The 14,875-nt window shown below is 42.5% G+C and overlaps 2 protein-coding genes across 10 annotated transcripts in view; both read right to left on the bottom strand.

Moving 5' to 3' along the window:
• Positions 1 to 405: 405 nt before the first annotated feature.
• On the bottom strand, positions 406 to 6,623 carry LOC135484724 (F-box/WD repeat-containing protein 7-like). Its single transcript, XM_064766374.1, has 12 exons — positions 6,485 to 6,623; positions 5,545 to 5,720; positions 5,048 to 5,175; positions 4,731 to 4,883; positions 4,321 to 4,439; positions 3,756 to 3,907; positions 3,232 to 3,304; positions 2,952 to 3,063; positions 2,483 to 2,607; positions 2,089 to 2,164; positions 1,633 to 1,748; positions 406 to 1,378 (listed from the first exon to the last, which is right to left on the bottom strand). The coding sequence occupies exons 2-12, from the start codon at positions 5,718 to 5,720 to the stop codon at positions 1,250 to 1,252; spliced, it is 1,359 nt and encodes a 452-aa protein (XP_064622444.1). The 5' UTR covers positions 6,485 to 6,623; the 3' UTR covers positions 406 to 1,249.
• A 2,311-nt stretch (positions 6,624 to 8,934) lies between these two features.
• The window catches only part of LOC135485613 (spectrin beta chain, non-erythrocytic 2-like), a 78,500-nt gene continuing 72,559 nt past the window's right edge, over positions 8,935 to 14,875 (bottom strand). For 7 of the 9 annotated variants that reach the window (XM_064767838.1, XM_064767835.1, XM_064767836.1 and 4 more), the window contains 2 exons: positions 12,360 to 12,415; positions 8,935 to 12,085 (listed from right to left, as the gene is read on the bottom strand). In XM_064767838.1, coding sequence (XP_064623908.1) covers positions 11,621 to 12,085; positions 12,360 to 12,415 — 521 coding nt within the window. In that variant the 3' untranslated portion in view covers positions 8,935 to 11,620. Of the gene's footprint in view, positions 12,086 to 12,359; positions 12,416 to 14,792; positions 14,829 to 14,875 lie in introns of all 9 variants that reach the window. The other 2 variants (XM_064767841.1, XM_064767839.1) reach the window with 1 other exon arrangement.

The raw sequence follows: 14,875 nt of genomic DNA on the forward strand, positions 1-14,875 counted from the left end.
TAGACATAACAGAGGATTGTTTAAATGGCTTAGATGCTTCGCGAAAAGTCATTGCTCTACAGAAACCTACAATACCGATAATTTTTCTGGCGACGATACTGAAAATACGCTGTTGTTTTCCTCATATTGTGCGAAGTCTATAGCGATATTGTCGATCTTTCACATCATGAGGTAAATGGCGATATAACGCAGAAGTAGCGATACAAATATTGCGCAACGTTTATAGGAAGAATGGGGAATTTTTTTAATTGTCGATATAATTATATCGACATACTTTTTTTAATACCTTTTGTACTTCGTCGTTCGTAGCTCTTCGTTAGGTTTGCGAAACCTGCTCACTGGCAGAGGTGGCCAATAAAAAATGCTTGTTAAAAAAGATTATAAACGATTCATTTATTTATCCATTTATTTCTTGTATAGAAAAACACTGTAACACAAACCGCCAACACGCCTGTCTGATTTTCATGATTAACATCTCCTCAGTATCGACGCCAAAATAAATTTTAACAAAAGAACGATCCTTATTAATTTTTCGCTCGATTTTACCCATTTTCGAGTTAGCGCAAACCGTGGCCCTGGTCATTTCGTCCACTTTCGACTTCCTTTCTATGAGCAATGGCAGTGACAGGTTTGTACCAGGAGCTTCTTCGGTCACCAACCGCTCAAAACAGTGCAGTCTTGCTGAGCTTGCGCCCGCCACCCTCTCGGGTCGCCAGCTCAAGGTAAACGCCACGACCATAGCTTCCTCGGTCACCAACCGCTCATAACAGTGACAGTCTTGCTGAGCTTGCGCCCGCCAACTTCTCGGGTTACCAGCTCAAGGTAGCGCCACGACGATAGCTTCCTCGGTCACCAACCGCTCATAACAGTGACAGTCTTGCTGAGCTTGCGCCCGCCAACTTCTCGGGTCGCCAGCTCAAGGTAAACGCCACGACGATAGCTTCCTTGGTCACCAACCGCTCATAACAGTGACAGTCTTGCTGAGCTTGCGCCCGCCTACTTCTCGGGTCGCCAGCTCAAGGTAAACGCCACGACGATAGCTTCCTTGGTCACGAACCGGTCATGACAGTGACAGTCTTGCTGAGCTTGCACCCGCCACCCTCTCGGGTCGCCAGCTCAAGGTAAACGCCACGACGATAGCTTCCTCGGTCACCAGTAGCTCATAACAGTGACAGTCTTGCTGAGCTTGCGCCCGCCACCCTCTCGGGTCGCCAGCTCAAGGTAAACGCCACGACGATAGCTTCCTCGGTCACCAGTAGCTCATTACAGTGACGGTGCCAGGTTTGGCCGGGGAGGCAGTGATAATCTTTGTCTCCAGGACACACATTGTATGAAGGAGTGTAGGATGTCGATGGATGGCATTGAAGACCTTCCTTTCCTGAAAAATGCGAAAATGATAGCGTAACTTGAAGTGAACATAAAATACGGCAGTATTCTAGAAACACTCAGGTGAAGCGTCAGTTCACATTTTTCAACTCCATAAAAAGCACAAAAACCTAAGTGGTGGCTCATGGTGACAAGCAGGGGCATTATCTTCCTGGTCAAGCAAATCCTAGCCGAGTTGTCCCTTTAAATCATATGATCGAGGTCATGATGTTTTATACTCCGACCGTTCTTGAATGAAAAACCTACCTTCCAATCCCAGACTACAATTTTCTTTCGGTCTCCTCCACTGACAAGTTTATAATCATCTATGTACAAGCACCGCACGACACCGATGTGTTCATTTAGGACAGCTAATTGTTTTCCTGAAATACGTAGATACACAAAAGCGTGTGGTTAGTCAAGAACTCTTGAGGACACAGTCACAGACATCGTCCAGCAGTAACTGGACTGGCCAGTTTTTAAGTAAGAATTCAGCCTGGTAAATTTTGAATCTCTTTTTTTTGGCAGATTCGAAGAGTACGTGGCAGAGATGTTAAGTAGGTATTGCAAATAATTTAAAAAGACCATCTAAAATACTGTTTGGCGCACGCATAAACTTACAAATCGTTTGTTTTAATGTTGATAGGGGTCTTTTGGGTCACATAAAAAGGTAAGCATGAGCTAGTATAGTACCCTTTGCTGACCTACGGTGATACCGCCTACCTGTATGAGTCCATAATATCACAGAACTATCAGAAGACCCGGATGCGATGATGTCATGATTGTAGACAAGGCAATACTGGAAGAGTGGAAACAGTGGTGAGTTGACCATTCAACGATACATGTATATTGTAATCGGATGGGGACGACTCAGTTACTCGGGCCAGACCTTGCCTTTGGTTGGATGACCATACCCGTCGACAACACTTTCACAGACATTTGCCCTTGCTAAAGATGCGGTCATCCACCTCATACAATTAGTTTTGACGTACCGTGAGATAGGACAGACTCTATCGGCGACTTCGTGAAACTTAATCTGGCCTACTTGACTCCAGCCTATTTTCTCCCTTTAATGACAGGTTCAACCAGTGACAAATAAATTAAAGACCGACTTTACCACTTCACCGGTATGACCAACGAGAGTGTTTAACTCCACTCCGAGCACCGTGTGCCATATCTTCAGTGTCCCATCTCCGCTCCCACTTATTATTTTTTTGTCATCGAACTGACAACAGTTGACAACTGGAAAGAAAGTTAATACATGTACGGTACATGTAGGTACTTGTACGGTACATGTAGGTACATGGACGGTACATGGACGGTACATGGACGGTACATGGACGGTGGGAAAGAAAGGACATTATATGATTTTTTTAACATTAAGTAAGATTTCCTAAAATTTGTCGATCGATACCTTAATATTTCGATCGATTGACTGGAGTCGGTGTTATCAAGACTTATCAATTTACACAGAACTTGATGGCACCACAGACGAAATAATCAGTGCATGCACAAATCAAAGGGCTCCTAGACAACGCAGTTCTTATCAAGCACTTGCGAATACTTAGCGAGTGTAGCTCATTTACCTTCAGTGTGTCCCCTAAGCGTCCAGACCTGCTCGCCGTGTACGACATTAAACAACATCAGGGTACTGTCCCAAGAGCCAGTCAGGGCATGAGTACCATGCAGAGCTAAACACTACAACGATAATAATTGGGGATGAGGCAGTGAAGTTTGGCAATTTGGGCAAAACATTGGCAAAAATGAAAATGCAGAGGTCGGGCATAAAGGTGTGTCAAAATTAAAGTAATCTAGATGACAATTGATACTAGTCTTCCGAAAAACCAAAATCCATCGCATGCTTACCTCAATGTCATCGTCATGACCTCTAAAACTGTGAGTCAGTTTACCCAGTTTTAAACTCCATACGCGAATTCTCCTGTAAATAAACAACCTTTTTAGTATGTACGACGCCAAGAGTCAAGCTCCCCTCGATATATTGAACAAGTTATCCGTTGCAATAGCACTACAAATGTATAGTCAGTCGACTTCTACTACGCTTGTTCGACATGGCTGCCGTAACTGTAGCCGCGATTATCTTTGAATGACCTAAACTTGAGTAAGAGGAAGGGGACATGCTTGGAGAAGGGGGCAGCTTTTAGAAGATCGCTTACATTTTGTGCATCATATGTAGTGATCCCTGTATCAATGTTTGTCATTATACTCTTGAATATACATGTATTCAAATGTTAAATGAGCTCCAAAGAAATTAGTGTTTGAGCACGAGGAATGTGCAATGTTTCTAACACATTCTTCAAACGACCGCAAGGTTTTGCTGCCGGTCTATAGCGACGAGAGTCGGACCTATTAGTTTTCAAGTAATGATTTACCTATCGGCACTCGCACTGACTATTGTGTCTCCATCGACGGCAAGGTGATCGACGCTTCCAGCATGGCCTTGAAAGGTCAAGGTCAACTTGCCTGTGGTCGAGTCAAAGACCCGGATACTACAGTCTGCACATCCTGTTACTATCACATTTCCCTGAAGTTTAGAAATGTAAATCGAATCCGCTAATACGTCGAAACAAAGAACTAAAAGACTTAGTCGGGCCGCTGATGATGTCCGAGATACATGTAAGTTGTAACGTATCGGATGATGTATGGGATTGGTACTTCAAATTCACTGCGTCATTATTCTTACCAGAGTCTTTCAAATAAATTCTATTTCAAAGACTCTGTTCTCACCAACTTATTTGTTTTAGACAAACCCAACTTAAAGTTGACGCATTTCTAAGGTCTGACAGCACGAACTTCGACTTGACTGTACAGTACTACGTCAGGCGGTTCTTTTTCATCCCGACGCACCCATATTTGCACCGTAATTGTCTCTTACGCATGTTTGTAAGTAATCTTCCTCTTCTCCTTCTAATATTTGTGTTTCTCTCCCTTAAATACCTTTATTTTTACTGCTGTAACAGCGTCTGAATGACTCCCTATCTTATGGATACATCTGCAGGTATGGATGTCCCATATTCTTAGAGTTTTGTCAGCGCTGCCACTAACGATGACCTGGCCTGAAGCGAAGAAAAGATGACAAGCCTATGACTATTCGACTATACTCCGGACGCAGTGGGCCGTCCTCGTATCGTCGCCCGTCATGAAAAGAAACGATCGAGGTGACGAAATGGACTGCCCCGGGAGTCAACATTCGACCAACGGACCGCGAATTCGGCTGCTACGGCGATTCTTAGCACGACGTGAATGGGACGAACCTTCACATAAACACTGTGCACCAGGATGAGAACGGAATATTGATGCTTTCTACAAGTCGTTTTTGGTGTAAATACAATCTTCGTAATAATTACCATTGGAGTCAATACAAGTTACATTTTCAGTGTGGCCTTTGAGAGGTGGAGGTATGCTGTATCGGCCGGTCTTCCAGTTATTCTGTAGATGATTCGCTCTCATGAAGACTTTCCTCCATTTACAGAGCGGCGGTAGAGTAGAATGTTCAGGTTCTAAAACGGAGAAATGTTATGTTATTGAAACAACACCATGTTTTACGTACAGCCAAACCTGATTTTAAAAGAACACTCCAACGCATTAAAAGAAGTCATCTACGGTGTTCTTTGAAAGCTTATACCGATAACACATGATGCTCTCCGAAAGTTCTCAGTCTTACCCTGAAAGCTGTATATGGGCGACTTCCCAGAGGCACTGACTGGAGGTGTGTACGGAGGACTCTGTTCATTCAGGAGGTCATATGACAGGCCATATTTGAGCCAACGGCGCCGCATACAGAAACTCAGCCTAGAATGATTGGAGAAAAGATGCAAATTATAGAGCTACACTTGATCTACAGTGTACACCCCGGACGCAGTGGAGCGGCCTCGTCCTGTCGCCCGGTCGGAAGGACGTTTAGGATGACGAAATGGACTGCATAGGAGATTAGACTTGATCAAGCTGTTGATAAAACTATTCATTTTTATCCCGGGAATGGAAAAACGAACGTATCGGCGGAACATGACGGGAACATATCGGGAGTCGTTTATCACCCGCAGTTACGTTCTACAATAGTATTTTGTTTTACGCAATTCCGAGGTCTCAGGGTCAAAGATCCCTTCCACGCTGGATCGAGATTCGGGAAGGATATTCACTTTTTCATGAAAGATAACTCACCAGAATATGTCTTGATTGGTGATATCTCGGTATATCTTGCTGCATCGTGCTACCATCAACAGCTCTCTATGGGAGAGGTAGGACAAAATCTTTTCAATCAATTCCTTCGGGAGAGCGTCTGCTAGACACTCTTTGGATCCCTCAAATTCGCCATCACTTGCTAACGTGTTACCCATCTGAAATAGTTAACTGATGGTCATTTCAGGGTGACGTTCAGTATCTCCCCCACACCCCGGATCTCTTCTTAACTTACAGACCTCCTGTCACAGGGGAGTAACAAAACAGGGAACATTATTAGGAACACTACACTCAGCAGTGCAGGCATTCATGGGCCGCCGAGTCCGGAGCCGAGGCCTTGCCTGCATAGACTCCCAAGGCAGCCCGTTGTCATCCTAAACGTAGCCACAAATGACGGGAATTGTTGGGGCCAAATATAGCCTACGTAAGCCAGTCGACGTTGATGTAATAAAACGTACATGCCAAAAGCGCATTAGTTCATCATTCGCCTCCTAGGTGGTAAGACCTGATTCCTTCAGTCCTGCCACCTAAGAGGCAAACAATAAACTAAAATCATCCACGAATTAAAACCCCTTACAGGATTTGGCACATGGCTTATAGTATAGGCTTAAGCTAGGCCTATATGAGCCTACTTATACATCTTGCAGTGCATTATTGTTGCACGAGACATTATCCTTTAAATATACGGAATATGTGTAGGCCTATTAGTATGATAAATACAAGTACATAATTGATAGCATAGGCCCGAATCGATAGCACATATTGGACGTAGGTGGGGCATTCCTACTGTAGGCCTACTTGGTTTTGTATGCACTGGCACTGCGTATAGGCCTACCCATGTAAAGCCATGGAACTCAAATACCTTACAAAGATACCGTACCTAGCTATCATGATATTGACGTGTGGCCAATTAGCGACTTACCTCATTATTAAATCAATACCAGGGAACAAATAGAAGAGTTCAGCTGACTGGGAGACATTGTCGTCATAATTTTTTTGCGCAAAAATCACCTTGCACAGGCGCACACCAAAATGAACTTGCACATGTGGCGCGCGACCTTGGTTGGGGATTCCCCTTTATAGAGGCGCGCAGGGCCTTTATATAGCCATCGCCAGAGTCATGACGTCATGGTGCCATGCTACTTGCGACGTCGTGGAACGGCAGTATCTAAAACCACATACAACATACCACATACCCACATACCCACATGCCGATTTTTTTCAGGTGGGGCAATCCAATGACGGTTTATTAACTATTGTGAAAGGAAAATCTGTCGATCTGTCGACCTTAGAGGGCGCCACCGCCAGTAATTTATGTCGATATTTCCACCGGATGTGGTACTCTGCCAAATGGGAATATCTTCGGGTATGTGGGTATGTGGGTATGTGGTATGTGGTTTTAGAAACTGCCTCGTGGAACAGGGAAATTTATCGCATGATTGTTAGTCTTTGAGTACGAATACCCAGCCACCGTACTCAGCCACCATTGAAATTGGTGACATGTTTCTTGAAGTACGTCGGGGTCATAATCGTTGGTTAACTTGTGCAAGGAGCATGAGCACCGCTGTTACATCTCATATCTTAACAACAGGGATCACAACGGGCCCAACATTCTGGTTGTGACTTTGTCTTCAGTCGACCAACATGGGATGAACGGAACTTCTCGCGCCACAGAATCTGTCGTTGTGTAACACAGCAATAATGATCATCATGTCTTCCGAATACAGCCGTGTGCTTTCTTAAGTGAAAGTTATTATCCATAACTCTAACATGTCTATCCGGATGATCAAAACAAAGTTTGTCACTATTGGTGGCGTCGGTTAACGCAAAGTTTTGTAAAGCCAGCGTTAGTGACAAACCGGGCCCAGGACTCCTTCAAGTCAGTGTTCTGACTTGTCTGACCGAAATGGAAAGAAGTACATGTACTCCCAACCCGAATCTGTTTTCAAGGAATTAGTGGTTGCATTATTCAACTCGCACCCTTTCGTCCCCTCGTTGAAGTTGAACGACAGACAGACTTAAACCTGGGAATCTCCCCAACATGTAATGGGCATGGTTAATCTCCCGTATGAATATCTACAGATGCGTACGAGGTGTCGTTCAATAATACGTGTTCGTAAGGACCCGAGGACAATGCTTTTTGCTGTTGATATGCAGGGAAGGACAGCGCGGTTTCGGTCTCGCTTGTGACCTGGTGTCAAGAGCAGTGTCAATCAGTGAGGGTCAAAATGATTCAAATATGCACCGATCTCCGCGAGGCTGTAGTCTTGTAGAGGGGCGCGCCGCGGGCTACGCCGGTCTATTAAGGCCGGCGCTGACTCTTATTTATGACTATTTGCTGCCTCCGAGTCCGAGTCTAGCCGTGAAGGCAACATGTGGGAAAATGAAATAATGTCCCCCGGCCCCTGTGATGTCAGCCAGGCTCTTTTTGCAAGTGATGACAGTTGGCCTCGCCAATCAGGGTTTGGCGCTAAAGGTGTTTACTTTTGCAATAACAGATTTGGATTTGCTCTAGTGAAGTACACTCTTGTTGCAGCGGGATAGGTTCCGACTCCCTGGGTAACCCATGATCGCGTCAACGTAATTCGTCTTTACGTGGATTACGAGAAAGAGCTTCCATTGCGCCCTGAGGAACGATAATCTTCTTGTTTTTCCCCGTGGTTTTGTGACACCATTACAGGACAGAGGGATTCCCCGACCCCAAATATCGTTTATGACTCCTTTCCCGCCTGGAGATAAATTAGATATACGTTGGTTCCAACTTTCAATGTCGTGCAGTGGTTTTTGCTGAAACGCTCTTGAATTGAAAATGGTCGAGAAAAATCCGATCCGTCGGATCACGAGGTGGCGGCGTGGTCATAACGACGAGCCAATATAGTACGCAGTGAACATACCCACTAAATAACCGGTAGTGATACAGGAGGTGGCAGGTACATTCTCACAATGCACCCCATGAAAATGTCTTTTTGAGGAATATTTTCAAGGAAGGAAGGCCACTTGGGGTTCTGCAGATCACATCCCCGATCTCTGCGCCCAGAGGACTGGTGCACAAGTGGCTGGGACCTCCACAATATCAATGTACGTGGAGATGAGGACAGCAAATACAGTCTGTGGCCGTCAGAGTGGTGCTGTGGTAACATCAGGGCCTGTCACCTCTGAGGTCCCAGGTTCGATTCCCAGCCCCTCCCGGTACACTTAGTGATAGAGAGGGAGGCATTCTTCGACAGCGTAGGTTTCCTCCAGGGTCTCCGAATTCCTCCTCCCTACATCACAATCGCCCAACCTTGTTTATAGAGCTAATAATATCCTTTTTGACGCTCAGCTCTCAACTCATTTTTTTAAAGCAAATAAGACAAACACTTTTGATTAGCATTTACAAAAGGGTTAATTTATTGCAATATCTCTCTGATCGACTGTTCCACAGTTCACATTCAGTCTATAACATATCTATATACACCAGAAAAAGATTCCCTTTAAACACCAAGTAATGTACATTTGAATGTAGAAACGGACTAAAAGAATGATATGCTCAACAGAATTAAATCTACTATACCTTTATATACAAACATGAATACACGAACATACCATCTTACTTTAGGTGCATGGTCGTTAAAAGCTGACACATGCATAAAAACCCAAGCTGAAGGGTTAGAAAACACTAATGCCTTCCATCGAATGACCAGCAGCACTATTGAACTTTAGTTGCGCGTACACCACGAAATATTGGTGGACCAATTGCACGTACACCACCACATTGCCGCGACAAATTTGTTCGGCAATCCATTGCTGGTACAAATTGCCGGGCGAATTTGCCCGGCTTGTTAAAAGCTCGGCTTTGCCGAGGTGTACGCGCTAATGGATCGGCAATTAGCTAGTTAGATGGTTCGGCGACAGGCGGCGCTTTCGAAATGGCGCTTTCTATTTATTGTTTGCGCGCCATCTGTTGCCGGATTTTATAACTAGCTGCCGAGGTGGTGTACGCGCTTGGTGGATTTTCTATGGTGCGGCATTGATTCGCGAACCAAGATTGGTGGAACATTTTCAGGTGGTGACGTGCGGCTTATGTTGAAACTTGATAGATACCCAGCAATTCATTGATGAGATAGGGATCTCGAGGTCTATTAAACTTTTACCCTCCCAGCCTGGGTTCGTCTTGTAAATTCTCAAGTTGAATTTACATGTGCTTTCCAACTTGGCCACTAGGGGTTTTACGCATGCAGGTCAGCTTTAACTGAACCAACATTTAAACATTACACAAAATTGTGTTAAAATGCATGTCACTTAATTTTCTAATGCAAAAACACCTTTTCAGCGCTAGGGGGGGGGGGGGGATAACAAATAATTATCTCGTAGCACAAACATTTTCTTGTCTAATTAGTCACAATTAGTTGGTCAGAAGATATACGGAAAAACCTAAACTTGATGAAACACCAAACGAATATTCTGGATATTAATGAATATTCTTGTTGCAGCAAAATTGTTAAGAAAATACATTTAATTGGAAGGATGATGGATGGAATGGAAAGGGGATCTGCGACCCTTCGCAAAATCAGACTAATGTTGTTCTATAGAACAATACAAATGAGGATGCAAGATCTTCAAGTTAAATTACAATATAAATTCTTATGCCAGCAGACACTCTAGTAAAGTTGCAGATTCATCATGCTGAAAATGTTCTAGAATAATTCGTAATGATTGCATCAGGTAGAAATTAATTTGCATACAATAAATAGTTACAAAACGAATCCCTGGAAAATAATCTGTAAATTCCATCAAAAGCATATCTAAGTTTGTAATAAATATGTTAATTACATATACATGTAAGGATCAGCAGGCAGGTCCCAGAAAACCTATTAAACTTCAAAATATATTTCGAAAATGGAATGATATCCAGTCTAGGCCGTATTAAAATCAACAGATCTAATAAGCCTAATGGAACAAATTGTTGTAATTTGGCCAATAGAATACAATGTATTAGTCACATTTCAAAGTTCAGACATCTGATAACCGTCAACAGACATCAATATACAGAAATACATATTTGGCCCCGAACAAAATACATTCTACATGTACATGCCTATGCAACCGTCCCAGATGATGTTCCTTTAACATCTCTTAAAGGGAGATAATCAGCTGGAGCCAGGTGGGCTAGATTAAGTACAGCAAGTCACTAATAGGTGTCTCTCCACCATACCATACACTGTTCATGCATATATGACAGATATTTCTATCAGTTTGTCAAGACCAGACCAGTTGCCAGTGTGCAAAATTGAAATTCCCCCCAAGATTCCCACCTGGCACTATAATTACCTATTCAGAACACAGAATCGATTAACAAAAATATATAAACAAAATTAGTAAGTCCACTTGACCTTAAAGGGTAGTCTGCATCAATGCTAAGTACAAAGCAATTCTAGTCAACTCTAGATGAAATCAAAGCCAAAAAACCCAACTGAATGTGCTTTCTTTACTTCACTTCACAGTAAATCTGGCCAACAACTCTGGATGAAATCAAAATCCGACTCAAAATCCACATCAAATTGAGTGGAAAGTGATGTGCATCAATGTACACTTCTTCGTCTTGAATACACATGAACTTTAGCCAACTCGCGTGGCAAATCCATCAGAAGGCAAATTGGAAGATCATGTGTATCAATGTACACTTCCCTACTAGTTTATTATAGTCTCTAATCTAATACTTTTCCCTCTCTCTTTCCTTCTCTTTTTCCTTATCCTTCTTCTTCTTCAAGAAACCAAACGTTTTGTGCTTCTCAAAGCAATTCTAGTCAACTCTAGATGAAATCAAAGCGAAAAACCCAACTAATTGTGCTTTCTTTACATCATCTTCACAGTAATTCTGGCCAACTCTGGATGAAATCAAAATCCGACTCAAAATCCACATCAAGTTGAGTGGAAAGTGATGTGCATCAATGTACACTTCTTCGTCTTGAATACACATGAACTTTAGCCAACTCGCGTGGCAAATCCATCAGAAGGCAAATTGGAAGATCATGTGTATCAATGTACACTTCCCTACTAGTTTATAATAGTCTCTAATCTAATACTTTTCCCTCTCTCGTTCCTTCTCTTTTTCCTTATCCTTCTTCTTCTTCAAGAAACCAAACGTTTTGTGCTTCTTCTTCTCCTTCTCCGGTTTCGATGAAATGGAAGAAATTGACGGACGTTGTAGATTAATGGCCATGGCGGCCGCATATTCATCACTCTCTGTACTCGGCGATTTGGACATATCTTCTGTCTCATCCAATGGCAGTAGGCCTAAACCGTCTCTAGGTAACGACATACTACTCCTACCACCATTTTGTGCCGACGTGTCAAATTCTAACGCCCCTCCTAATGACATGTTTGCTGGTAACGTCTGGCGTTTTTTACCCTTCGGGGTCACCGGTGGGCTGTTGCTGAATGTGGAGAACGTGACCTCATGTTCGTCTGGTACTGGTATGGAAGATTTACGGACTGGAGGTGAAGGTCTTGGAGATCCACCACGAGTTGCTTCATCTTTCTTCTGTAGGGAGAAAGTAAAGGATTGTATCATAACATTAGCATGAGACTATCGAGATGCCCATGGAGAATGAAATAACATTTTGAACATCACGTTTTAATTTTGAGCAACGAGTTTTGGTTCAATTTTGAGAGTCTGGTTTCAATTACAAGCCCCATGTTTCAATTTCGAGCGTTAACTTCATATTGTGACTGATGTCAGCCTGACATGTGCAGCTAAGTCTGACGTGTTATAATCATCTGGATTTAGCAAGAAATCTTATCTTGAAGACACCCACCTGTTTTGTGACCTTCTCATAGTCTTTTACTCTTTCTCTTACTGGGATGGAATCTTCTGTAGAAGAGAGAGGCATATAATGAGATCGTGACGGCACTAGAGTCGTACGGGGGTGTTGGATACGTGTGATCAGCACTGCATTAGATGCAGTATTTATCTGGCCTATACCTGCAGATCTGCTTTTAGCAGCACTGTCTATCTGATCAGCGTTTTCATTCATAAACCCCAGTTGACCCCAGTGCACCAAGAAATTATCAGTTACATACCAGACAATTATTAACGCCAACTCGGCTTAGTGGCCACAATTAGAATTCATGCCAGCATAAGTCCTTGTACTCCACTTTCAGTATATAGCCAATATACTGTATGAAAAACTGACTTAACATGCTAATTAAGAACAATATTTGGCTAGGACTGTCAGTGTCTCTTAGTACTTTAATAAGTGCACAGGAATGTAGCAATTTTGAAAAACTGAAAATGAAAACTTGAGTTATTAGGAAAACGTATAGATAAGGTAAGGTAAGGTAAATTGGGGATTTACGTAAGGTAAATTGGTGGGCTTAGTAATATATTTACATCATCTACAATGAGACCCGCGCTGCAGAATACTCCAAACTGCAACATTTGGTAAAAAATAATCAATCGTCAAATCATTTATCTCCAATACCATCAAAAAGGACCAACGATTGAAAACATCTGACAAAACCACAAAAACGGATACAGTACAACAACTTCCATGCAGAGTGGTATCGAAAAGTCACGAGCCATTTTAAAACCTCATCATTTAACATCCTTTATTGGGCGAAAAAAGGACCGATTCCACAAGTGGGTTTTCTCACTGTGGCTTCAAACTGTTCTTGGTTCCAGTGTTTCTTGGTAATTGAAACTTCCTCCTGGATGAATGGCATCTTTTGCCGCTTTTTCTGCTTCCCACCGACTGAGAAATTTGAATTACCGACACTCTCGTACACTGCCCACTAGTGTCCAGTTCTTGGTTCAAGTTGGTAAAGACTAGTTTCGAGGATTAAAATTGGCTGGCGCACGATCAGAGAGAAAGTGATGAACAAGAACATGCTAGAAAGAGTGAGAATTCCAGAACACCAAACACTTTTAGCCAACAACTAAAACCTACTCTAACTTTCTAATTCAAAACCAGATTCAAAAACACCTTAAAGTCATCATACATGCTCGAAATTTGCACACGACAACCACCAAGACTTCAATTCCCAACACAGAAAACCTCACGCAAACCATAACCTCCCGCTTGCTAAGAACGTTTCAAATGATTAACTTCTATCACCCAGCCCCAATCAAATATTGTGGAGATACACAGACCTTAAGTATTTCAGCTGCCAATGTTTCAGAGTTCGGCAAACCAGCTGCCTCCTCAGGGGGCCTTTGTAGGTTCCGGGGAATTGGGGAATTGGGAAACTGTCCATCTTGACCCCCAAGGCTTTTATAACGATATCGTTACATACTCAGTACGTTCCCCCTAAGGTTTGTGGAACAACATACATGTATGCAGTAGTTGAAAGCACAGGAAGTCAGGATTGGATCAGTCCCACTGCCCCATACCCCAATGCCATATTGTGACAGTCGGCAAGCACACGGACACACCAACTGGGCTGCTGAACACACGGCCAAGGGGGTGAGACTTTGAGAACAGGCTGTGCTTCAGGGGAGGCTCTGCATGGAGGGCAAGGAAAGTTACACAAAACGAGTTATCTCAGACCAAAATCTTGCTTTTGACATTAAAATCACTAACAAGAATATCACTTTAAAATTGTCTCTAGATTATAGGATTTGAGTTCATCCCAATTATCTTTGAAGTCATGTCTGAAGTTCCATGAAGTTCCATAATCTATCGCTATCTATACTCATGCATATCTACCAAACTGGGTGAACTCTATAAACTTCAAAGCAGTGAAACTCTGCCAGTTCTAAATGTGAGAATCTAATTCTAAGAAGAATGACAAAGAAATCTCAATTGCCTCAACTTATTGTCAGGTCAATTCCCTACACTACTAAATCAAACAAGTGATTGAACTGCAATGACTGATGGTACAATATCAAGGAAGAAAAATCATGAAGATGAGGAAAGAGAGAAAGGGTACAGATGAGAGTGAATTTGATATTTATTTATTTGATATTTATCATTTCAATTCTGGGACAAATCACTTCATTAAGACACGATTTCAGCTCAAGAAATTTCTTTAGAAATGATATTTTAGAAGTTTCTTGACTGAAGGCGTTGTGTTTTACAGAAAGCTTTCAAACTCTCATATATACAAACGTCACAAGATTGAACTGGAACTTAAATTTGTATGGACATGAGCTTTAAATAAAGCAAAACACCTCGCTCCATGTGATACTTTACAAAAGCATTCAAAAGGAATAAAATATGAATATCATATATTACAATAGCCAGTGTTACCTTTTTTCTTTTTAGATTTTGCCTTTTTTAAGTCAACTTGAAAAGAGAAGTGTAGTTGGACGTAAGCCATTTTGCAGTCAGCA

This window comes from Lineus longissimus, chromosome 3 (genome assembly GCF_910592395.1).
Source record: "Lineus longissimus chromosome 3, tnLinLong1.2, whole genome shotgun sequence".
NCBI classification, from domain to species: domain Eukaryota; kingdom Metazoa; phylum Nemertea; class Pilidiophora; order Heteronemertea; family Lineidae; genus Lineus; species Lineus longissimus.